Genomic DNA, 26,929 nt, shown 5'->3' on the forward strand with positions numbered 1-26,929 from the left:
TTCCAGCATGACATTGACCCAAAACACACGGCCAAGGTAACAAAGGAGTGGCTCAAGAAGAAGCACATTAAGGTCCTGGAGTGGCCTAGCCAGTCTCCAGACCTTAATCCCATAGAAAATCTGTGGAGGGAGCTGAAGGTTCGAGTTGCCAAACGTCAGCCTCGAAACCTTAATGACTTGGAGAAGATCTGCAAAGAGGAGTGGGACAAAATCCCTCCTGAGATGTGTGCAAACCTGGTGGCCAACTACAAGAAATGTCTGACCTCTGATTGCCAACAAGGGTTTTGCCACCAAGTACTAAGTCATGTTTTGCAGAGGGGTCAAATACATATTTCCCTCATTAAAATGCAAATCATTTTATAACATTTTTGACGTGCGTTTTTCTGGATATTTTTGTTGTTATTCTGTCTCACTGTTCAAATAAACCTACCATTAAAATTATAGACTGATCCTTTCTTTGTCAGTGGGCAAATGTACAAAATCAGCAGGGGATCAAATACTTTTTTCCCCCCACTGTAATACAGCACAGTCTGGTACAGACCAGCCTGCTACCACCCCGTGGTCTGGTGCAGACCAGCCTGCTACCACCCCGTGGTCTGGTGCAGACCAGCTTGCTACCACCCCGTGGTCTGGTGCAGACCAGCCTGCTACCACCCCGTGGTCTGGTGCAGACCAGAGGGGAGGAAGGTGGAGGAAGGGGTAGGGGCCATAGATTTTATAGCCTTTGCCCCGACGTGGCTTTTGAAGCTGTTTGTTCATTTTAATGAATACAATTGTATCCTTCAAAGCCAGCAGATGGGCACCAGATGGGCACCATATAGAAGTGAACGTCATTCCGTTCGCTTCTTTGTGTGTGTGTACGTCTGTAAGTGTGTTAAAGCAAGCTAACGCTCAGCCTTACCCAACCAGGCTAAACCAGTTAGATGGAGGGAGAGATGAGATCGAGGGCAGTGGGTTAGGAGAATAGTTGGAGGGAGAGGGAGAGGGAGAGGTGAGAAGGGAGAGGTGAGAGGGAGAGGTGAGAGGGAGAGGTGAGAGGGAGAGGGGAGAGGGAGAGGGGTGAGGGGTGAGAGGGAGGGCAGTGGGTTAGAAGAATAGTTAGAGGGGAGGGAGGGAGAGGGGAGAACGGTGAGAGGGAGGGGAGAACGGTGAGAGGGAGGGGAGAACGGTGAGAGGGAGGGGAGAACGGTGAGAGGGAGGGGAGAACGGTGAGAGGGAGGGGAGAACGGTGAGAGGGAGGGGAGAACGGTGAGAGGGAGGGGAGAGAACGGTGAGAGGGAGGGGAGAGAACGGTGAGAGGGAGGGGAGAACGGTGAGATGGGGTGAGAGGGAGGGAAAGGGGAGTAATGAGGAAAGCTTGTATCTTCTGAGGTCTGAATCCATTAAGAATGCTGGTGTTTAATTCGCCGGGTAATTACCAGGTGGAGTCGAGTGTTAATTTATTTACATGTTGGTACTATATTTAGACTGTCGTCTCGATGAGAGAGACGAGTTAGCAGTCAGGAGGATGGACCTCGCTGTGTACACAGTAACATGACTATTAACAGTAGTTTACTGTATCTAGAGTAACAGTATGGATCATTTACAGTAACATGAATATTAACAGTAGTATAGGAGAATGTCTGTTTACAGTAACATTCATAGTAGGACTGAGGTGACCCTTTATCTATAATAGTAGCATTAACATGGGGGAATGGCCCACATACAATAACAGTAGCATGGGCCCGTATACAGTAGCATGGGCCCGTATACAGTAGCATGGGCCCGTATACAGTAGCATGGGCCCGTATACAGTAGCATGGGCCCGTATACAGTAGCATGGGCCCGTATACAGTAGCATGGGCCCGTATACAGTAGCATGGGCCCGTATACAGTAGCATGGGCCCGTATACAGTAGCATGGGCCCGTATACAGTAGCATGGGCCCGTATACAGTAGCATGGGCCCGTATACAGTAGCATGGGCCTGTATACAGTAACATGGGCCCGTATACAGTAGCATGGGCCTGTATACAGTAGCATGGGCCCGTATACAGTAACATTAACAGTGGGAACATGGGCCCGTATACAGTAACACGGGCCCAGAGAACTGTTTCTTTTGCATTGGATGTGTCTTAATCCGCCAATGTGGAACTTCCGCGTCTGCGGTGAAAGGTGGCAAAACTAGAGGGGTGTTTGTCAGACCGTGCCGAAAATTGGTCTTCTCACTAAATTATCTGTAGCGGTTTGGCCTGTAAAACTAATATGACCTCTCTATGGAAAGATGAGACTCTCACCAACACGTCCATGTTGTCCTCTAGGATGCCCACAGGCCTCACCAGACTGGTCTAAAGGTCCCCGCTAGCACTTTAAAAAAGGAACGGAAGTATGGGGACAGGTAAGTGCCAAAAATAAGGGGTTAAAGTCATGTAAAAAAATAAATAAAAAAATCTGTCTTTCTTACATATGAGACTTCAGAACAAACTTGCTTTTCATCTGAGGTGAACGAAGGCCAAATGTATTTATTTTATTTGTATATTTATTTATACTTCAAGGGGTCTTAAAATTCAAAATCAAATAAGCCTGGCTTAGATTGTAGAGCAGGGGTGGGCAATTCCACTTCTCGGGGGGCTGATTGATGTCAGAATTTGCCTCAGGCCCCCCAGCTAACACACCTGGCTCCAATAATCCACCTAATCACGATCTTCAGTTTAGAAAGCAATGTGATTAAGGGCTTGTCAGTAAGCGTTTCACGGTAAGGTCATTTGACAAAACATTTGATTTAATGGCGATTCACCATACTGTTAAATGAATGGTAGTGAAATTACAGAGCCATCCCTGCCTACTATTAACCCTCTACAGCGGGGGTGGGCAACTCCAGTCCTCGGGGTCTGATTGGTGTCACACTCTCCATCCCTCGCAAACAAAGCTGATTAACCTGTTATGGATAGGGGGCAGTATTTTCACAGCCGGATAAAAAAACATACCCGATTTAATCTGATTATTACTCCTGCCCAGAAACTAGAATATGCATATAATTATTAGCTTTGGATAGAACACACTCCAAAGTTTCTACAACTGTTTGAATGGTGTCTGTGAGTATAACAGGCCAAAACCTGAGAAGATTCTGTACAGGAAGTACCCTGTCTGACCATTTCTTGGCCTTCTTTGTCATCTCTATCCATTACAAAGGATCTCTGCTGTTACGTGACACTTCCTACGGCTCACATGGGCTCTCAGAAGGCGGCAAAAAGCTGAATCGTGGCTTTGCAGGCTCTGGTTGAAACAAAGTAGCGCGTTTGGGTAGTGGCTGGTTACAGTACTGTGAGACTCAGGCTCGTGCCCGCGTCGACCGAATGCTTTGTTTTCTTTCCTCTGTTCACCGAAACGCAGATTCCCGGTCGGAATATTATCGCTTTTTTACGAGAAAAATGGCATAAAAATTGATTTTAAACAGCGGTTGACATGCTTCGAAGTACGGTAATGGAATATTTAGAAATCTTTTGTCACGAATTGCGCCATGCTCGTAACCCTGATTTACCATTTCGGATAGTGTCTAGAACGCACAAACAAAACGCCGCTATTTGGATATAACGATGGACTATTTTGGACCAAACCAACATTTGTTATTGAAGTAGCAGTCCTGGGAGTGCATTCTGACGAAGACAACAAAGGTAATCAAACTTTTGTAATAGTAAATAGGAGTTTGGTCAGGGCTAAACTTGGTGGGTGTCTAAATGGTTTGCCGTGATGGCTGGGCTATCTACTGAGAATATTGCAAAATGTGCTTTCACCGAAAAGCTATTTTAAAATCGGACATATCGAGTGCATAGAGGAGTTCTGTATCTATAATTCTTAAAATAATTGTTATGTTTTTTGTGGACGTTTATCGTGAGTAATTTAGTAAATTCACCGGATGTTTGCGGGGGTATGCTAGTTCTGAACGTCACATGCTAATGTAAAAAAGCTGGTTTTTGATATAAATATGAACTTGATTGAACAAAACATGCATGCATTGTATAACAATGTCCTAGGGTTGTCATCTGATGAAGATCAAAGGTTAGTGCTGCATTTAGCTGTGGTTTTGTTTTTTGTGACATTATATGCTAGCTTGAAAAATGGGTGTCTGATTATTTCTGGCTGGGTACTCTGCTGACATAATCTAATGTTTTGCTTTCGCTGTAAAGCCTTTTTGAAATCGGACAGTGTGGTTAGATTAACGAGAGTCTTGTCTTTAAAATGCTGTGAAATAGTCATATGTTTGAAAAATGGAAGTTTTCGGATTTTAGAGGAGTTTGTATTTCGCGCCACGCCTATCATTGGATATTGCAGCAGGTGTTCCGCTGCGGAACGTCTAGATGTAAGAGGTTAATCACATTGCTTTCTAAACTGAAGATCGTGATTAGGTGGATTATTGGAGCCAGGTGTGTTAGCTGGGGGGCCTGAGGCAAATTCTGACATCAATCAGCCCCCCGAGAAGTGGAATTGCCCACCCCTGCGCTACAATCTAAGCCAGGCTTATTTGATTTTGAATTTTAAGACCCCTTGAAGTATAAATAAATATACAAATAAAATAAATACATTTGGCCTTCGTTCACCTCAGATGAAAAGCAAGTTTGTTCTGAAGTCTCATATGTAAGAAAGACAGATTTTTTTTTTTTTTTTTACATGACTTTAACCCCTTATTTTTGGCACTTACCTGTCCCCATACTTCTGTTCCTTTTTTAACCTCTATGGGCTAGGTGGGACGCTTGCGTCCCACCTACGTAACAGCCACTGGCAGCCTGTGGCGCGATTTTCAAAACCGTAAAAATCCTATTACTTCAATTTCTCAAACATATGACTATTTTACAGCTATTTAAAGACAAGACTCTCGTTAATCTAACCACACTGTCCGATTTCAAAAAGGCTTTACAACGAAAGCAAAACATTAGATTATGTCAGCAGAGTACCAAGCCAGAAATAATCAGACACCCATTTTTCAAGCCAGCATATAATGTCACCAAAACCCAGAAGACAGCTAAATGCAGCACTAACCTTTGATCTTCATCAGATGATACACCTAGGACATTATGTTATACAATACATGCATGTTTTGTTCAATCAAGTTCATATTTATATCAAAAACCAGCTTTTTACATTAGCATGTGACGTTCAGAACTAGCATACCCCCCGCAAACTTCCGGGGAATTCGCTAACATTTTACTAAATTACTCACGATAAACGTTCACAAAAAGCATAACAATTATTTTAAGAATTATAGATACAGACCTCCTCTATGCACTCGATATGTCCGATTTTAAAATAGCTTTTTGGTGAAAGCACATTTTGCAATATTCTAAGTACATAGCCCAGGCATCACGGGCTCGCTATTTAGACACCCGGCAAGTTTAGCACTCACCATAATCATATTTACTATTATAAAAGTTTGATTAACTTTTGTTGTCTTCGTCAGAATGCACACCCAGTACTGCTACTTCAATAACAAATGTTGGTTTGGTCCAAAATAATCCATCGTTATATCCGAATAGCGGCGTTTTGTTCGTGCGTTCCAGACACTATCCGAAATAGTAAAGTGTCGCGCGCATGGCGCAATTCGTGACAATAAAATTCTAAATATTCCATTACTGTACTTCGAAGCATGTCAACCGCTGTTTAAAATCAATTTTTACGCCATTTTTCTCGTAGAAAAGCGATAATATTCCGACAGGGAATCTCCTTTTCGGCAAACAGAGGAAAAAATCCCAAAGGCGGGGGCGGTCGGGTCACGCGCATAAGCCCAGTGTCCCTTGATCGGCCACTTGAGAAAGGCGATAATGTGTTTCAGCCTGGGGCTGGAATGACGACATTCTGTTTTTTCCCGGGCTCTGAGCGCCTATGGACGACGTGGGAAGTGTCACGTTAGAGCAGAGATCCTTAGTAAATGATAGAGATGGAAAAGAAGTTCAAGAAATGGTCAGACAGGCCACTTCCTGTAAAGGAATCTCTCAGGTTTTGACCTGCCATTTGAGTTCTGTTATACTCACAGACACCATTCAAACAGTTTTAGAAAATTTAGGGTGTTTTCTATCCATATGTAATAAGTATATGCATATTCTAGTTACTGGGTAGGAGTGGTAACCAGATTAAATCGGGTATGTTTTTTATCCAGCCGTGTCAATACTGCCCCCTAGCCCTAACAGGTTAACCTCTTACATCTAGACGTTCCGCTAGCGGAACACCTGCTCCAATATCCAATGATAGGCGTGGCGCGAAATACAAACTCCTCTAAAATCCGAAAACTTCCATTTTTCAAACATATGACTATTTCACAGCATTTTAAAGACAAGACTCTCGTTAATCTAACCACACTGTCCGATTTCAAAAAGGCTTTACAGCGAAAGCAAAACATTAGATTATGTCAGCAGAGTACCCAGCCAGAAATAATCAGACACCCATTTTTCAAGCCAGCATATAATGTCACCAAAACCCAGAAGACAGCTAAATGCAGCACTCACCTTTGATGATCTTCATCAGATGACAACCCTAGGACATTATGTTATACAATACATGCATGTTTTGTTCAATCAAGTTCATATTTATATCAAAAACCAGCTTTTTACATTAGCATGTGACGTTCAGAACTAGCATACCCCCGCAAACATCCGGTGAATTTACTAAATTACTCACGATAAACGTCCACAAAAAACATAACAATTATTTTAAGAATTATAGATACAGAACTCCTCTATGCACTCGATATGTCCGATTTTAAAATAGCTTTTCGGTGAAAGCACATTTTGCAATATTCTCAGTAGATAGCCCAGCCATCACGGCAAACCATTTAGACACCCACCAAGTTTAGCCCTGACCAAACTCCGATTTACTATTACAAAAGTTTGATTACCTTTGTTGTCTTCGTCAGAATGCACTCCCAGGACTGCTACTTCAATAACAAATGTTGGTTTGGTCCAAAATAGTCCATCGTTATATCCAAATAGCGGCGTTTTGTTTGCGCGTTCTAGACACTATCCGAAATGGTAAATCAGGGTTACGAGCATGGCGCAATTCGTGACAAAAGATTTCTAAATATTCCATTACCGTACTTCGAAGCATGTCAACCGCTGTTTAAAACCAATTTTTATGCCATTTTTCTCGTAAAAAAGCGATAATATTCCGACCGGGAATCTGCGTTTCGGTGAACAGAGGAAAGAAAACAAAGCATTCGGTCGACGCGGGCACGAGCCTGAGTCTCACAGTACTGTAACCAGCCACTACCCAAACGCGCTACTTTGTTTCAACCAGAGCCTGCAAAGCCACGATTCAGCTTTTTGCCGCCTTCTGAGAGCCCATGTGAGCCGTAGGAAGTGTCACGTAACAGCAGAGATCCTTTGTAATGGATAAAGATGACAAAGAAGGCCAAGAAATGGTCAGACAGGGTACTTCCTGTACAGAATCTTCTCAGGTTTTGGCCTGTTATACTCACAGACACCATTCAAACAGTTGTAGAAACTTTGGAGTGTGTTCTATCCAAAGCTAATAATTATATGCATATTCTAGTTTCTGGGCAGGAGTAATAATCAGATTAAATCAGGTATGTTTTTTTATCCGGCTGTGAAAATACTGCCCCCTATCCATAACAGGTTAATCAGCTTTGTTTGCGAGGGATGGAGAGTGTGACACCAATCAGACCCCGAGGACTGGAGTTGCCCACCCCCGCTGTAGAGGGTTAATAGTAGGCAGGGATGGCTCTGTAATTTCACTACCATTCATTTAACAGTATGGTGAATCGCCATTAAATCAAATGTTTTGTCAAATGACCTTACCGTGAAACGCTTACTGACAAGCCCTTAACCAACAATGTGGTTTTATGAAGAACAAGAGTTAAGAAAATATTAACAAAATAAAGTAAAAAACCCAACAAAACAAGTAACACATTAAAATGTATGAGGTTATAAATGGGGTACAGGTTAGTCGAGGTAATTGAGGTATTATGTAAATGTAGGGAGGTGTAAAGTGACTATGCATAGATGATAAACAGTGAGTAGCAGCAGCATAAAAAAAACTTGGTCAATGCAAATAGTCTGGGTAGCTATTTAATTAACTTTTCAGCAGTCTTATGGCTTGGAGGTAGAAGCTGTTCAGGAGCCTTTTGGACTTTGACTTGGCGCTCTGGTACTGCTTGCCGTGCGGTAGCACAGAGAGAAAAGTCTATGACTTGGGTGGCTGGAGTCTTTGACACTTTATTTGTTGTTGTTGGCCTTCCTCTGACACCGCCTGGTATAGAGGTCCTGGATTGCAAGAAGCTTGGTCTGTGACGTACTGGGGCGTTCGGACTACCCTGTGTCCCGCCTTGCGGTCGGGAGCCAAGCAGTTACCATACCAGGCGGTGATTCAACCACTCAGGAGCCTCTCGATGGCGCAGCTCTTGATCTGAGGACCCATGCCAAATCTTTTCAGTCTCCTGAGGGGGAAAGGTTTTCTTGTGCCCTCCTCACGACTGTCTTGTGTTGGACCATGATAGCTTGTTGGTGATTTAAGGAACTTAAAGCGCTCTACCTGCTCCACTACAGCCCTGTCGATAAAAATGGGGGCATGTTCGGTCCTCTTTTTCCTGTAGTCCACAATCATCTCCTTTTGTCTTGATCACGTTGAGGGAGTTGTTGTCCTGGCACCACACTGCCAGGTCCCTGGATAGGTTGTTTCATCGTCGTCGGTGATCAGGCCTACCACCATTGTGTCGTCAGCTAACTTAATGATGGTGTTGGAGTCGTGCTTGGCCACGCAGTTGTGTGTGAACAGGGAGTACAGGAAGGGACTAAGCACGCACCCTTGAGGGGCCCCCGTGTTGAGGATTGTTGCCTACCCTTACCACCTGGGGGGCGGCCCGTCAGGAAGTCCAGGATCCAGTTACAGAGGGACGTGTTTAGTCCCAGGGTCCTTAGCTTAGTGATGAGCTTTGAGGGCACTATAGTGTTGAACGCTGAGCTGTAGTCAATGAACAGCATTCTCATGTAGGTGTTCCTTTTGTCCAGGTGGGAAAGAGCAGTGTGGATTGCAATAGAGATTGCGTCATCTGTGGATCTGTTGTTGCGATATGCTAATTGAAGTGGGTGTAGGGGATGATGGTGTTGATGTGAGCCATGACCAGCGTTTCAAGCACTTCTTGGCAGCAGATGTGAGTGTTGCTTGCCTCGAAGCGCACATCCAAGTCCTTTACTTAATCTGGTAAGCTAGTGTGACTGGGCAGCTCGCGGCTGGGTTTCCCTTTGTAGTCCGTAACATTTTGCAAGCCCTGCCACATCCGACGAGCGTCAGAGCTGTTGTAGTAGGATTCCATCTTTGTCCTGTATTGACGCCTTGCCTGTTTGATGGTTCGTCTGAGGGCATAGCGGGATTTCTTATAAGCGTCCGGGTTAGACTCCTGCACCTTGAAAGCGGCAGCTCTACCCTTTAGCTCAGTGCAGATGTTGCCTGTATTCCATGGCTTCTGGTTGGGGTATGTACGTACAGTCACTGTGGGGACGACGTCATCGATGCACTTGTTGATGAAGCCAGTGACTGATTTGGTGTACTCCCCTAAGCCATCGGAAGAATCCCAGAACATTTTCCAGTCTGTGCTAGCAAAACAATCTGTAGCTTAGCATCAGCATCATCTGACCACTTCCGTATTGAGCAAGTCACTGGTACTTCCTGCTTTAGTTTTAGCTTGTAAGCAGGAATCAGGAGGATATAATTATGGTCAGATTTGCCAAGTGGAGGGCGAGGGAGAGCTTTGTATGTGTCTGTGTGTGGAGTAGAGTTGCTGATGCTCGGAAAACCCAGCCAACTGTATGTTATCCGTGTCGTCGTTCAGCCACGACTCGGTGAAACATAAGATGTTACAGTTTTTAATGTCCCGTTGTGGTAGGACAGTCTTGATCAGAGCTTATCCATTTTATTATCCAATGATTTTGCTCGTTGGCCGGTAGGAAGGAACGAATTCTCTGAAAGCACCCGGGTCTGCATCCCCTGTATCAGTGGCGTCTCTTCATGTGAAGGACAGGGATGTTGGCCTGGTCAGGTAGCAGCTGTATGTTCTGTATCACCATTATGTTCTGTATCTCTATATATGGTGTGACAGTGTTAGGTATCTCTACATTAACACTATGGTGAGACAGTGTTAGGTATCTCTATATTAACACTATGGTGAGACAGTGTTAGGTATATCTATATTAACACTATGGTGAGACAGTGTTGGGTATCTCTATGTTAACACTATGGTGAGACAGTGTTAGGTATATCTACATTAACACTATGGTGTGACAGTGTTAGGTATCTCTACATTAACACTATGGTGAGACAGTGTTAGGTATCTCTACATTAACACTATGGTGTGACAGTGTTAGGTATCTCTACATTAACACTATGGTGAGACAGTGTTAGGTATCTCTACATTAACACTATGGTGAGACAGTGTTGGGTATCTCTACATTAACACTATGGTACATATAGACACAGAGAAACATGCTTGGCGGTGTCTTTCTCCAGCATGCTAGTACACTCAGGTTGTTGTCTGTAGCATGTATATCAGTGATTCCATAGCAGGGTGGAGTAGGGCCGAGGTTAGGTTCTGGGTTTAGTACAGGGTATGAAATCAGCAAAACATATTCTACCAGAACCTTATTAAAGTTTAAAGGACACGGGAGTAGTGGAGGAAGGGGGGGTAGCGATGAGCTGGGGGATTTAAGTCAGACCCAGTACAAAGGTCTACACTGCAGTTTATTAACAATTTACAGTTCTCTATTACTCCTCTCTGTCCTCCCGCTTTCTCCTCCTCTCCCTCTCCTCCTCTCTCTCTTCCCCTCTTTCTCTCTCTTCTCCTCTTTCTCTCTCTTCCCCTCTTTCTCTCTCTTCTCCTCTTTCTCTCTCTTCCCCTCTTTCTCTCTCTTCTCCTCTTTCTCTCTCTTCCCCTCTTTCTCGCTCTTCCCCTCTTTCTCGCTCTTCCTCTCTTTCTCGCTCTTCCTCTCTTTCTCGCTCTTCCCCTCTTTCTCGCTCTTCCCCTCTTTCTCGCTCTTCCCCTCTCTTTCTCGCTCTTCCCCTCTCTTTCTCGCTCTTCCCCTCTCTTTCTCGCTCTTCCCCTCTCTTTCTCGCTCTTCCCCTCTTTCTCGCTCTTCCCCTCTTTCTCGCTCTTCCCCTCTTCTCCCCCCCCATGGAGCACCTTATAAGAGTTCAAGCTGAGCCGTGCCGTTAAAAAACAATACTACAATGTAATTGAGATTTATCTTGTAAGTGGGTGAGTCGCCCTGTGACTGCCACACACCAGGGTTTCCATTAGGAGAATGTGGCACCCTATAGGGCTGTGGCGGTCATTACATTTTTGTCAGCCGGTTATTGTCATGAAAAAGAATGTCAGTCTTACGGTAATTGACCGTTTAATAAGCATAAACACGTTTTGTATCTCCAGGCCTCCACAGCTACAAGCCCTTTAGAACAGCTAAATATTTAGAAAGTTGAATAAATCAAATATAAACCATCGAAATAAATCCGTTATTTATTTTCGACGAGTCTAAAGAAACATTATATGAAGAAAATGTATTTCAGAAGAGCTGAATATGAGTTGTCCTGCTGTATGTTATCTGGATATGGGCCATGCCTTTAGGCTGTAGGCTTCTTCATTTATCAGACTAGATACTGTATGTTATCTGGATATGGGCCATGCCTTTAGGCTGTAGGCTTGTTCATGTATCAGACTAGATACTGTATGTTATCTGGATATGGGCCATGCCTTTAGGCTGTAGGCTTGTTCATCTATCAGACTAGATACTGTATGTTATCTGGATATGGGCCATGCCTTTAGGCTGTAGGCTTCTTCATTTATCAGACTAGATACTGTATGTTATCTGGATATGGGCCATGCCTTTAGGCTGTAGGCTTGTTCATGTATCAGACTAGATACTGTATGTTATCTGGATATGGGCCATGCCTTTAGGCTGTAGGCTTGTTCATCTATCAGACTAGATACTGTATGTTATCTGGATATGGGCCATGCCTTTAGGCTGTAGACTTGTTCATCTATCAGACTAGATACTGTATGTTATCTGGATATGGGCCATGCCTTTAGGCTGTAGGCTTGTTCATTTATCAGACTAGATACTGTATGTTATCTTGCTATGATATAGACTGTAGACTTGTTCATTTATCAGACTAGATACTGTATGTTATCTGGCTATGATATAGACTGTAGACTTGTTCATTTATCAGACTAGATACTGTATGTTATCTGGCTATGATATAGACTGTAGACTTGTTCATTTATCAGACTAGATACTGTATGTTATCTGGATATGGGCCATGCCATTAGGCTGTAGGCTTGTTCATGTATCAGACTAGATACTGTATGTTATCTGGATATGGGCCATGCCATTAGGCTGTAGACTTGTTCATGTATCAGACTAGATACTGTATGTTATCTGGATATGGGCCATGCCATTAGGCTGTAGACTTGTTCATTTATCAGACTAGATACTGTATGTTATCTGGATATGATATAGACTGTAGACTTGTTCATTTATCAGACTAGATACTGTATGTTATCTTGCTATGATATAGACTGTAGGCTTGTTCATTTATCAGACTAGATACTGTATGTTATCTGGATATGGGCCATGCCATTAGGCTGTAGACTTGTTCATTTATCAGACTAGATACTGTATGTTATCTGGTTATGGGCCATGCCATTAGGCTGTAGACTTGTTCATTTATCAGACTAGATACTGTATGTTATCTGGATATGGGCCATGCCTTTAGGCTGTAGACTTGTTCATTTATCAGACTAGATACTGTATGTTATCTGGATATGGGCCATGCCATTAGGCTGTAGACTTGTTCATGTATCAGACTAGATACTGTATGTTATCTGGATATGGGCCATGCCATTAGGCTGTAGACTTGTTCATTTATCAGACTAGATACTGTATGTTATCTGGATATGGGCCATGCCTTTAGGCTGTAGACTTGTTCATTTATCAGACTAGATACTGTATGTTATCTGGATATGGGCCATGCCATTAGGCTGTAGACTTGTTCATGTATCAGACTAGATACTGTATGTTATCTGGATATGGGCCATGCCATTAGGCTGTAGACTTGTTCATGTATCAGACTAGATACTGTATGTTATCTGGATATGGGCCATGCCATTAGGCTGTAGACTTGTTCATTTATCAAACTAGATACTGTATGTTATCTTGCTATGATATAGACTGTAGACTTGTTCATTTATCAGACTAGATACTGTATGTTATCTTGCTACGATATAGACTGTAGACTTGTTCATTTATCAGACTAGATACTGTATGTTATCTGGCTATGATATAGACTGTAGACTTGTTCATTTATCAGACTAGATACTGTATCTTATCTGGCTGTTCTCCATGCTGTAGGCTTGGTCATTTAGCTGACTACATAAGCTTATAAGTCCCGTGCCATTATTTAATATTAAATTATTTTTTATAGTAAGAATATAACTGAATTGATCTGAATAAAATAGGATATTTTTCCCGTTCTCGAGCCAGTGTGCATATGAAGTGACCTTATGTTAAGTGTAAAAGTGATAATTTAAAACGTGTCCTATATGCTAGATCTATAGTTATTTGGCAACTTTACTTGTAAATGGGAGAAACCTTAGAATGTCTTAGAAATCAGAACATACACATGTTAGGAAACAATTACAGCCTTTTTACTCACCAATATACACACAGTACCCCATAATAGCAAAGCGAAAACAGGTTTTTAGAATTTTTTTCTCTATGCCCTGGTACTCCTACCCTGTTCCTGTAGCTACCCAGTACTCTGTATGCCCTGGTCTCTCCTACCCTGTTCCTGCAGCTACCCAGTACTCTGTATGCCCTGGTCTCTCCTACCCTTTTCCTGTAGCTACCCAGTACTCTGTATGTCCTGGTCCCTCCTACCCTGTTCCTTTAGCTACCCAGTACTCTGTATGCCCTGGTCTCTCCTACCCTTTTCCTGTAGCTACCAAGTACTCTGTATGCCCTGGTCCCTCCTACCCTGTTACTGTAGCTACCCAGTACTCTGTATGCCCTGGTCCCTCCTACCCTGTTCCTGTAGCTACCCAGTACTCTGTATGCCCTGGTCTCTCCTACCCTGTTCCTGCAGCTACCCAGTACTCTGTATGCCCTGGTCTCTCCTACCCTGTTCCTGCAGCTACCCAGTACTCTGTATGCCCTGGTCTCTCCTACCCTTTTCCTGTAGCTACCAAGTACTCTGTATGCCCTGGTCCCTCCTACCCTGTTCCTTTAGCTACCCAGTACTCTGTATGCCCTGGTCCCTCCTACCCTGTTCCTGTAGCTACCCAGTACTCTGTATGCCCTGGTCCCTCCTATCCTGTTCCTGTAGCTACCCAGTACTCTGTATGCCCTGGTCCCTCCTACCCTGTTCCTGTAGCTACCCAGTACTCTGTATGCCCTGGTCTCTCCTACCCTGTTCCTGTAGCTACCCAGTACTCTGTATGCCCTGGTCTCTACTACCTTGTTCCTGTAGCTACCCAGTGCTCTGTATGCCCTGGTCTTCCTAACCTGTTCCTGTAGCTACCCAGTGCGTAGTTTTGCGAAACCAAAATGAAGTCTGTTCGGGAACATTGAGAGTAACATGTTTTATCATGACGAAACATATTTCATTAAAATGTTGACAGCCCCTCTCTCTGTGTGTGTGTGTGTGTGTGTGTGTGTGTGTGTGTGTGTGTGTGTGTGTGTGTGTGTGTGTGTGAGAAGGATTTCTGTAGCCAAAGGCAATAGTGTCAGCCTATTCATTATTAAAATAAAATACCCTATTACCATGCAATTCAAAATGAAATACAAATTCACTATAATTGTAGGCATAGCCGCCTCGCACAGTCAATGAACCAACAGCATAGCCTCGGGCTATACGTTCTCTCCCAGACTCATGGATCAATCATTCGTAGCGTAAGGTAACCAGTCCATCCACTGCATAATAATACATCCCACATTCAAAAGGGGATTAGTACAATTTTAATGTTAGTTTATAGGTTAGACCAATTATGTACCAAAGACATTATTATTTATTTGGTACTTCCCCCCCCCCCCTATGTTTAATATGCTGTAGGCTATGAATTGTATAACGACGCAATCATTATTTTATCGTTTTTGGGGGGGTTTCAGGCTTGGCTCGTAGGCCAATGCACTTGAATGGCGAATGGGAGGCGCGCTTCAATTACCAGTTCAGAGATAAAAATCGTAGCTTTTTAAAAAAAATTTTTTTAATGGATTGCATTTAGAATTATTGCTTATAAAAGCATGTTTCACTCCAGCAGCAACGAGGTGCTGCAGCGCTGTCTGGCAAGTGTTAAATATGATGCATGGTGCATCTAACGAAAATACACACGTCCCAATTTATTTCCAGTCAATCGGATTGAGTTTCCCCCCCCCCCCCCACAAAAGGGCTTTATTTCAGACCTAAATGTTGCCTCGGCACTCCCTCAGACAATCCCACAGGTGATGTGGGGGGGGGGGGTCCTGGGTTGGCGTGGTTACACGTGTTCTGCGGTTGAAGGCATCTTATGGTAGAGAAATGAACATTTAATTTTCTGGCGACAGCTCTGGTGGACATTCCTGCTGTCTGTATACCAATTGCATGTCTATCAAAATTGTAGACGTCTGTGGTATTGTGTTGTGTGACGAAACCTGCACATTTTAGTGGCCTCTTATTGTCCCCAGCACGAGGTGCACATGTGTAATGATAATGCTGTTTAATCAACTTCTTGATATGCCACACCTGTCAAGTGGTTGGATTATCTTGGCAAAGGAGAAATGCTCACTAAAAGGGATGTAAACAGGGTGGGCCTGGGAGGGCATAGGCCCACCCACTTGGGAGCCAGGCTGTGCCCCTGCCCAGTCATGTGAAATCCATAGATTAGGGCCTAATGAATTTATTTCAGTTGACTGATTTCCTTATGAACTGCAACTGAGTAAAATCGTTGCAGGTTGTTTATTTTTATATTTTTGTTCAGTATAGTAATATACTGGCCAATCTGAACCCAGCCATCCCATGGTGCATTGTGGTGCCTGGTTCCTGTTCAGGCAACAGTGATAATAGAACGTTGTACGAGACTGAATATTTTTTGACAAACGTTGGAGGTTTGACTCTGCAACGTGGGATTGTAACAGTAAATGACATCGTACCAATGTGTTGTAGGCCAGAGCTAATAAATATTGTGTCAACACAGAAACAGTGCTCTCCTGAACCTCCCACCTCAATCTCCTAGGCTGTGTCCCAAAGGGCGCCCTATTCCCTATATAGTGCATCACTTTTGACCATGGGCATTAGCACTTCGAGCATCAGTTGAGCTGTTAATCAAGCTTTGTCTAAAACCGGCTTGACAGCGACGATGCCCCCACCCACAGACAGACAAGATGGTTGATGGTCTTGTTAGGCCCCGACTCGGGTCTTGTTAGGCCCCGACTCGGGTCTTGTTAGGCCCCGACTCGGGTCTTGTTAGGCCCCGACTCGGGTCTTGTTAGGCCCCGACTCGGGTCTTGTTATGACCGAGGACCGACCAGCCAGCCGACGTCTACGGTCATACTCTCTGAGGGGAAGTCACAAATGGCACCCTATTCCCTATATAGTGCACTACTTTTGACCGGGGTCTATACAGGAGAGGAGTTAATTTGGGACGTACCCTCTGAGTCTGTCAAGCTATCTGTCACGTTAACATCTCCAACGTGTCACTGATTTAATTAGTCCCTACGCAAATCTGGAGCATCATTTTAGCAATCTGAGGAGGAGAGGGGTGAGAGGAGAACGGAAAGAGCAAGGGATGGATAGGAGGGATGGATGGAGGGGAGGAGAGGGGTGGAGGGGAGGGATGGATGGAGGGGAGGAGAGGGGTGGATAGGAGGGATGGATAGGAGGGGAGGAGAGGGGTGGAGGGGAGGGATGGATGGAGGGGAGGAGGGGAGGAGAGGGGTGGAGGAGAGGGGTGGAGGGGAGGGAGGGATGGAGGGGAGGAGAGGGGTGGAGGAGAGGGGTGGAGGGGAGGGGTGGAGAGGGAGGGAGGGGTAGGGATGGAGGGGAGGGAGGGAGGGAGGGTGGTTAGAGGGAGGGGGGGTGATTAGAGGCCAGTCGTCTGTTTCAGATTGTCTTGATTGATCATAATGTCTTCATATTTAGCTGTGTTTCAGAAACATGAGGGGAGACTCCTCTTCCCCCCCCACTGTAGTCCAATAGAAGTCCCTCATTAACTCTTCTCTTTCCCCCCCCCACTGTAGTCCAATAGAAGTCCCTCATTAACTCTTCTCTTCCCCCCCCCCACTGTAGTCCAATAGAAGTCCCGCATTAACTCCTGCCCCCCCCCACTGTAGTCCAATAGAGTCCCTCATTAACCCTTCTCTCCCCCCCCCCACTGTAGTCCAATAGAAGTCCCTCATTAACTCTTCTCTTCCCCCCCTGTAGTCCAATAGAAGTCCCTCATTAACTCTTCTCTTCCCCCCCCACTGTAGTCCAATAGAAGTCCCTCATTAACTCTTTCCCCCCCCCACTGTAGTCCAATAGAAGTCCCTCATTAACTCTTCTCTTGCCCCCCCCCACTGTAGTCCAATAGAAGTCCCTCATTAATTATTCTCTTGCCCCCCCCCACTGTAGTCCAATAGAAGTCCCTCATTAACTTTTCTCTTGCCCCCCCACTGTAGTCCAATAGAAGTCCCTCATTAACTCTTCTCTTCCCCCCCCACTGTAGTCCAATAGAAGTCCCCCATTAACTCTTCTCTTGTCCCCCCCACTGTAGTCCAATAGAAGTCCCCCATTAACTCTTCCCCCCCACTGTAGTCCAATAGAGTCCCTCATTAACTCTGTAGCCCTACAGAAGGAACACACTTAATACTGTTTGATTCTAGCTAGGGCCTTTAACTTTTACCTCAGAGACAAAGTTGTTGGTGTTCATGGTGAAGATCATCAGAGAGAGGACACCTGTATATTCACAGTTCTCTCTGAAGTGGAACTTTTCAGCTTGACATATTGGGGTCTTTTACACCAACAAGAAAAAAACAACACAAATCCCAGTCGGTTAGAGATGGTCTTACCGGCAACCTGTCACACAGCACGTTGTTATCCCTATCTGCTGGAACTATGCCGTGGATCTCAAGTCCCGCTGCTCTCTCTTTTTTTTTTACCCGATTTAATCTGGTTACTAATCCTACCCAGTAACTAGAATATGCATATACTTATTATATATGGATAGAAAACACTCTAAAGTTTCTAAAACTGTTTGAATGGTGTCTGTGAGTATAACAGAACTCATTTGGCAGGCAAAACCCTGAGACATTTTCTGACAGGAAGTGGATACCTGATGTGTTGTATTACCTTTAAACCTATGCCATTGAAAAACACAGGGGCTGAGGAATATTTTGGCACTTCCTATTGCTTCCACTAGATGTCACCAGCCTTTACAAAGTGTTTTGAGTCTTCTGGAGGGAGATCTGACCGAACAAGAGCCATGGAACGATGATGTCCCATTAGACACCTGGCGCGCGAGTTCATGTTGGGTACCCTCGTTCCAATACGTTATAAAAGAGAATGCATTCGTCCACCTTGAATATTATTCATGTTCTGGTTAAAAAAGGCCCTAATGATTTATGCTATACAACGTTTGACATGTTTGAACGAACGTAAATATATTTTTTCCCCTCGTTCATGAAGTGAAGTCCGGCAGGCTTAGATCATGTGCTAACAAGACGGAGATTTTTGGACATAAATGATGAGCTTTTTTGAACAAAACTACATTCGTTATGGACCTGTGATACCTGGAAGTGACATCTGATGAAGAGAATCAAAGGTAATGGATTATTTACATAGTATTTTCGATTTTAGATCTCCCCAACATGACGACTAGTCTGTATCGCAACGCGTATTTTTCTGGGCGCAGTGCTCAGATTATTGCAAAGTGTGATTTCCCAGTAAGGTTATTTTTAAATCTGGCAAGTTGATTGCGTTCAAGAGATGTAAATCTATAATTCTTTAAATGACAATATAATATTTTACCAATGTTTTCTAATTTTAATTATTTAATTTGTGGTGTTGACTTGACTGCCGGTTATTGGAGGGAAACGATTTCCTCAACATCAATGCCATAGTAAAACGCTGTTTTTGGATATAAATATGAACTTGATAGAACTAGAAATGCATGCATTGTCTAACATAATGTCCTAGGAGTGTCATCTGATGGAGATTGTAGAAGGTTAGTGCATCATTTTAGCTGGTTTTATGGTTTTGGTGACCCTGTCTTTGAATTGACAAAACATTACACACAACTCTTGTAAATGTACTGTCCTAACATACTCTAAATTTATGCTTTCGCCGTAAAACCTTTTTGAAATCGTAAAACGTGGTTAGATTAAGGAGATGTTTATCTTTCAAAGGGTGTAAAATAGTTGTATGTTTGAAAAATTTGAATTTTGACATTTATTTGGATTCAAATTTGCCGCTCTTGAAATGCACCTGCTGTTGATGGAGTGCACCACGGGTGGGACGCCTGCGTCCCACCTAGCCCATAGAGGTTAAAATCAATTTTTATGCGATTTTTCTCGTAAAATAGCGATAATATTCCGACCGGGAGACGTTTTCGTTCAAAGACTGAAAGAAGAAAATTGTGTATTCACGTGCACGCGCGGCCCGTGTCATTGTTCTCAGATCGACCAATATCCAAAACCCCAACTGTTTTTCAGCCAGGGACTGCAGAGTCATCATTCCCCGTTCTGCCGCCTTCTGGGAGCCTTAGAAAATGTCACGTTACAGCAGAGATCCTCTGTTTTCGATAAAGAGGCTATAGAAGGCCAAGAAATGGTCAGAGAGGGCACTTCCTGTATAGAATCTTCTCAGGTTTTGGCCTGCCATATGAGTTCTGTTATACTCACAGACACCATTCAAACAGTTTTAGAAACTTTAGGGTGTTTTCTATCCAAATCAAACAATTATATGCATATTCTAGTTTCTGGGCAGGAGTAATAACCAGATTAAATCGGGTACGTTTTTTATCCGGATGTGAAAATACTGCCCCCTATCCAAGAGAGGTTAACCTCTATCCTCCTCAACACCAGTCTAACTGGTCTCTTCTCCTATAGGGAGTTTGTCCTCTTCGTTAACCTCTATCCTCCTCAACACCAGTCTAACTGGTCTCTTCGTTAACCTCTATCCTCCCTCAACACCAGTCTAACTGGTCTCTTCGTTAACCTCTATCCTCCTCAACACCAGTCTAACTGGTCTCTTCGTTAAGCTCTATCCTCCCTCAACACCAGTCTAACTGGTCTCTTCGTTAACCTCTATCCTCCTCAACACCAGTCTAACTGGTCTCTTCGTTAACCTCTATCCTCCCTCAACACCAGTCTAACTGGTCTCTTCGTTAACCTCTATCCTCCTCAACACCAGTCTAACTGGTCTCTTCGTTAACCTCTATCCTCCCTCAACACCAGTCTAACTGGTCTCTTCGTTAACCTCTATCCTCCTCAACACCAGTCTAACTGGTCTCTTCGTTAACCTCTATCCTCCCTCAACACCAGTCTAACTGGTCTCTTCGTTAACCTCTATCCTCCCTCAACACCAGTCTAACTGGTCTCTTCGTTAACCTCTATCCTCCTCAACACCAGTCTAACTGGTCTCTTCTCCTCTAGGGAGTTTGTCCTCTTCGTTAACCTCTATCCTCCCTCAACACCAGTCTAACTGGTCTCTTCGTTAACCTCTATCCTCCCTCAACACCAGTCTAACTGGTCTCTTCGTTAACCTCTATCCTCCTCAACACCAGTCTAACTGGTTTCTTCTCCTCTAGGGAGTTTGTCCTCTTCGTTAACCTCTATCCTCCCTCAACACCAGTCTAACTGGTTTCTTCTCCTCTAGGGAGTTTGTCCTCTTCGTTAACCTCTATCCTCCTCAACACCAGTCTAACTGGTCTCTTCGTTAACCTCTATCCTCCCTCAACACCAGTCTAACTGGTTTCTTCTCCTCTAGGGAGTTTGTCCTCTTCGTTAACCTCTATCCTCCTCAACACCAGTCTAACTGGTCTCTTCGTTAACCTCTATCCTCCTCAACACCAGTCTAACTGGTCTCTTCTCCTCTAGGGAGTTTGTCCTCTTCGTTAACCTCTATCCTCCCTCAACACCAGTCTAACTGGTCTCTTCGTTAACCTCTATCCTCCTCAACACCAGTCTAACTGGTCTCTTCTCCTCTCGGGCACAAAGTGAAGATGCTTGGTGCTGTTATACAAGCATGTGTTGTTGGCGATGCAGGAAGGGAAGGCTGGACTTGTTGAAGTGAAGATGTGGGATTATATATTCACATGCTGCCACTTGCTGTCAGTCTCTTACAGACTTTACTCTTTGGAGTCAGAAGACAAGCCTTCTTCTTTCTTACGTTTTCTGCCCAGTGGACAGACGGCACCATTTAATGACGTTTGGGTGGTCCAGGGAGTGTGGGGAGATGTGGGGGTGGAGTGGGCATGGGTAATGTCCCATATAGTAGTACCCTGTTACCTTTTTACTGCACTACTGTTGACCAGTACCCATAGTGCAGCCATGGGTAGTGTTCAATGTAGATGTAGTAAGTCGTCGTCCCCCACACACACACACACACACACACACACACACACACACACACACACACACACACACACACACACGGAGACGAATGAGTGTGTTATATCTATGCGTGGGTAACAGAACAGTGTGCTCTCCAGTCTTCACAGCCAGGCTTACATCAAAAGACAGTGGCTCCCGCAGCACATCAGCCTTAATCAGTGTTGTGTACACACACACACACAGAGAGAGACTCACACACACTCAGGCTCTCTCTCTGGGAGATCTGATGATGGGGAGGGTATCCATTAACTCTGACAGGCAGTGGCTGGTACACAGCAAACCAGGATATAGAGCCTTTTCTATTCTTCCCCCCCTGAACCAGGCCTGACCTCCCCCCCCTGAGCCAGGCCTGACCCCCCCCTCCTCTGAACCAGGCCTGACCCCCCCCCCCTCTGAACCAGGCCTGACACCCCCCACCAGGCTAGATGTACAGTGCTTCTCTCTCACACCAGGCTGCAGCACATTAAAATGCTGCTGTGTCAGTAACTATAATATGGTGAATTGGCATTTCCTGTGTCTGTCCTGAAAGGTCACGGAAGACTGGCTGTGGTTGGACACACACACACACACCTTCCTACCCAGCTTTATTAGACCTTTCTCCATCCATCCTTTTCATTCGACTGCTTTTTCTTTTTTCATCTCTCTCTCTCTCTCGGTCTCTCCAGTGTCCAGACTCACCCTGTATGTCCTAGTCTAACCCCGTCTCTCTCTCTCGGTCTCTCCAGTGTCCAGACTCAGCCTGTATGTCCTAGTCTAACCCCGTCTCTATCTCTCGGTCTCTCCAGTGTCCAGACTCAGCCTGTATGTCCTAGTCTAACCCCGTCTCTCTCTCTCGGTCTCTCCAGTGTCCAGACTCAGCCTGTATGTCCTAGTCTAACCCCGTCTCTCTCTCTCGGTCTCTCCAGTGTCCAGACTCAGCCTGTATGTCCTAGTCTAACCCCGTCTCTCTCTCTCTCGGTCTCTCCAGTGTCCAGACTCAGCCTGTATGTCCTAGTCTAACCCCGTCTCTCTCTCTCGGTCTCTCCAGTGTCCAGACTCAGCCTGTATGTCCTAGTCTAACCCCCGTCTCTCTCTCTCGGTCTCTCCAGTGTCCAGACTCAGCCTGTATGTCCTAGTCTAACCCCGTCTCTCTCTCTCTCGGTCTCTCCAGTGTCCAGACTCAGCCTGTATGTCCTAGTCTAACCCCGTCTCTCTCTCTCTCGGTCTCTCCAGTGTCCAGACTCAGCCTGTATGTCCTAGTCTAACCCCGTCTCTCTCTCTCGGTCTCTCCAGTGTCCAGACTCAGCCTGTATGTCCTAGTCTAACCCCGTCTCTCTCTCTCGGTCTCTCCAGTGTCCAGACTCAGCCTGTATGTCCTAGTCTAACCCCGTCTCTCTCTCTCGGTCTCTCCAGTGTCCAGACTCAGCCTGTATGTCCTAGTCTAACCCCGTCTCTCTCTCTCCGTCTCTCCAGTGTCCAGACTCAGCCTGTATGTCCTAGTCTAACCCCGTCTCTCTCTCTCCGTCTCTCCAGTGTCCAGACTCAGCCTGTATGTCCTAGTCTAACCCCCGTCTCTCTCTCTCCGTCTCTCCAGTGTCCAGACTCAGCCTGTATGTCCTAGTCTAACCCCGTCTCTCTCTCTCCGTCTCTCCAGTGTCCAGACTCAGCCTGTATGTCCTAGTCTAACCCCGTCTCTCTCTCTCCGTCTCTCCAGTGTCCAGACTCAGCCTGTATGTCCTAGTCTAACCCCGTCTCTCTCTCTCCGTCTCTCCAGTGTCCAGACTCAGCCTGTATGTCCTAGTCTAACCCCCGTCTCTCTCTCTCGGTCTCTCCAGTGTCCAGACTCAGCCTGTATGTCCTAGTCTAACCCCGTCTCTCTCTCTCGGTCTCTCCAGTGTCCAGACTCAGCCTGTATGTCCTAGTCTAACCCCGTCTCTCTCTCTCGGTCTCTCCAGTGTCCAGACTCAGCCTGTATGTCCTAGTCTAACCCCGTCTCTCTCTCTCGGTCTCTCCAGTGTCCAGACTCAGCCTGTATGTCCTAGTCTAACCCCGTCTCTCTCTCTCGGTCTCTCCAGTGTCCAGACTCAGCCTGTATGTCCTAGTCTAACCCCGTCTCTCTCTCTCTCCGTCTCTCCAGTGTCCAGACTCAGCCTGTAAGCAGGACCTGTTGGCCTACCTGCAGCGTATTGCTCTGTACTGCCACCAGCTCAACATCTGTAGTAAGGTCAAAGCAGAGGTCCAGAACCTGGGAGGAGAGCTTGTGGTCTCTGGGGTAAGAACTGATGTACTTTGTTAATATCACTTTCCATGTCTAGAGCTGGGTAAGTCTTTAAACGCTTTGCACACCTGGATTGTAAAATATTTGCACATTTTTTCAAATTCTTTTAAGGTCTTTTTAGTTGGTGGTTGATCATTGTTGACAGTCATTTTCAAGTCTTGTCATAGATTTTCAAGCCACGTTATGTCAAAACTGTAACTAGGCCACTGAGGAACATCCGATGTTGTCTTGGTAAGCAACTCCTGTGTATTAGGCCTTGTGTTTTAGGTTATTGTCCTGCTGAAAGGTGAATTCATCTTCCACTGTCTGGTGGAAAGCAGAATGAACCAGCTTTTCCTCCAGGATTTTGCAGCTGGTTAGCTCTATTTTTTTGGGGGGGGAAATGTTAAAATAAACTCCCTAGTGCTTGCCGATGACAAGCATACCCATAACATGATGCAGCCACCACCATGCTTGAACATATTTGAAGAGTGGTACTCAGGGATGTGTTGTGTTTTTTCCTCATAACCTAACGCTTTCTATTTACAGTTTTACTTTATTGCCTTTTTGTAATATTTGTATTCTGTACAGGCTTCCTTTTCACTCTGTCATTTAGGTTAGTATTGTGGAGTAACTACAATGTTGTTGATCCATCCTCAGTTTTCTCCCGTCACAACCATTAAAGTTCTGTAACTGTTTTAAAGTCACCATTGGCCTCATGGTGAAATCCCTGAGCGGTTTCCTTCCTCTCCTGCAACTGAGTTAGGAAGAAGGCCTGTATCTTTGTAGTGACTGGGTGTATTAATACACCATCCAAAGTGTAATTATTAACTTCACCGTGCTCAAAGGGATATATTCAATGGCTGCTACTTTATTTTTGCCCTTCTTTGTGAGGCATTGAAAAACCTCCCTGGTCTTTGAGATTGAATCTGTGTTTGAAAATGCATTGCTCGACAGGCACCTTAAAGATAATTGTATTTGTGGGGTACAGAGATAAAAATCATGTTAAGCACTATTATTGCACACAGAGCGAGTCCATGAAGCTTATTGTAAACTTGTTAAGCACATTTCTGAACTTATTTAGGCTTGGCATAACAAAGGAGTTGAATACTGATTGACTCAATACATTTCAGATTTTGACGTTTAATTATTTTGTAAACAGTTGTTAAAACATTATTCTTGGTCATTATATGGGGTATTGTGTGTAGGCCAGTGACACAATCTCAATTTCATCCATTTTAAATTCAGACTGTTAACACAACAACATGTGGAAAAAGTCAAGGGGTATGAATACTTTCTGAAGGCAATGTATATGCTGTGTAGTCTAGCTTTACACTGTTACTAACACTGTATATGCTGTTTAGTCTAGCTTTACACTGTTACTAACACTGTATATGCTGTTTAGTCTAGCTTTACACTGTTACTAACACTGTATATGCTGTGGCCTGCTGTGTAGTCTAGCTTTACACTGTATATGCTGTTTAGTCTAGCTTTACACTGTTACTAACACTGTATATGCTGTGGCCTGCTGTGTAGTCTAGCTTTACACTGTATATGCTGTTTAGTCTAGCTTTACACTGTTACTAACACTGTATATGCTGTTTAGTCTAGCTTTACACTGTTACTAACACTGTATATGCTGTTTAGTCTAGCTTTACACTGTTAGTAACACTGTATATGCTGTTTAGTCTAGCTTTACACTGTTACTAACACTGTATATGCTGTTTAGTCTAGCTTTACACTGTTACTAACACTGTATATGCTGTGGCCTGCTGTGTAGTCTAGCTTTACACTGTATATGCTGTGTAGTCTAGCTTTACACTGTTACTAACACTATACATGCTGTGTCCTGCTTCTAGAGCCGCTGACCCCAGTACACACATTCCAGGGTTCAAATCCCACCCAGGGCTCTTCTGACTCACACCTGGCCTTTTCTTCTCTTCTCTCCACTGTTCCATCTGTTTTAGAGAACTATGTTTGAGAATTATGCTGAATGACGTTAAGAACTGGCTACCACTTGATCTGCCTTGTTAGCCTGGGAAACGGGTAACACAGTGATCTGCCTTGTTAGCCTGGGAAACGGGTAACACACGTGATCTGCCTTGTTAGCCTGGGGAACGGGTAACACACGTGATCTGCCTTGTTAGCCTGGGGAACGGGTAACACACGTGATCTGCCTTGTTAGCCTGGGGAACGGGTAACACACGTGATCTGCCTTGTTAGCCTGGGGAACGGGTAACACACGTGATCTGCCTTGTTAGCCTGGGGAACGGGTAACACACGTGATCTGCCTTGTTAGCCTGGGGAACGGGTAACACACGTGATCTGCCTTGTTAGCCTGGGGAACGGGTAACACACGTGATCTGCCTTGATCTATAGCCCACTTCTTACATTGCTGTCATTAATTCTGCCAAATTGCTAACTACCTGCTACCAAATGATAAATAAGTAAACTGTAAATGAAGTGTAAACTGCTATGTTAATTAGAAAACTAGAATAAACATGAAATAACAGGGTGTAATTATCAACATATCAGATGAAATACCATGTTAATGTGCTCCAATAGTCAAACCGTCTCATTTCCATCCACATTCTGCTACCTCACACCACCGGTGGAAAACGTTCTCAATCCTCATACTGTAGTAAAAGTAAAAATACCTTTTAATAGAAAATGACTCAAGTGAAAGTCACCCGGTAAAATACTACTTCAGTATAAGTCTAAATGTATTTGGTTTTAAATATACTTAAGTATCAAAAGTAAATGGATTTGTTAAAATATACTTAAGTTTCAAAAGTAAAACTATAAACGATTTCAAATTCCTTATATTAAGAAAACCAGACTGCACAATTCCATTTTTGAAAATGATTGGCTGTAAGGCCAGGGGCACACTCCAAAACTCAGACATAATTTACAAACGAAGCATTTGTGTTTATTGAGTCCGCCAGATCAGAGGCAGTTGGGACGACCAGGGATGTTCTCTTGATAAGTGTGTGAATTGGACCATTTTCCTGTGAAAATGTAATGAGTACTTTTGGCTGTCAGAATGTATGGAGTAAAAGTCTGCAAAATATAAATAGTAAAGTACAGATACCCCCCCAA

At 44.4% G+C, this 26,929-nt stretch overlaps 1 protein-coding gene across 2 annotated transcripts in view; it reads left to right on the plus strand.

The window, feature by feature from the left end:
• ctnna1 (catenin (cadherin-associated protein), alpha 1) overlaps positions 1–26,929 on the plus strand; it is a 247,642-nt gene that overhangs the window by 198,814 nt on the left and 21,899 nt on the right. For both annotated transcript variants that reach the window (XM_045717824.1, XM_045717825.1), the window contains exon 18: positions 23,711–23,845. In XM_045717824.1, the coding sequence (XP_045573780.1) occupies positions 23,711–23,845 (135 nt within the window). The remainder of the gene's footprint in view (positions 1–23,710; positions 23,846–26,929) is intronic.

The sequence above is a fragment of the Salmo salar genome, chromosome ssa05, assembly GCF_905237065.1.
Source record: "Salmo salar chromosome ssa05, Ssal_v3.1, whole genome shotgun sequence".
Classification (NCBI taxonomy): domain Eukaryota; kingdom Metazoa; phylum Chordata; class Actinopteri; order Salmoniformes; family Salmonidae; genus Salmo; species Salmo salar.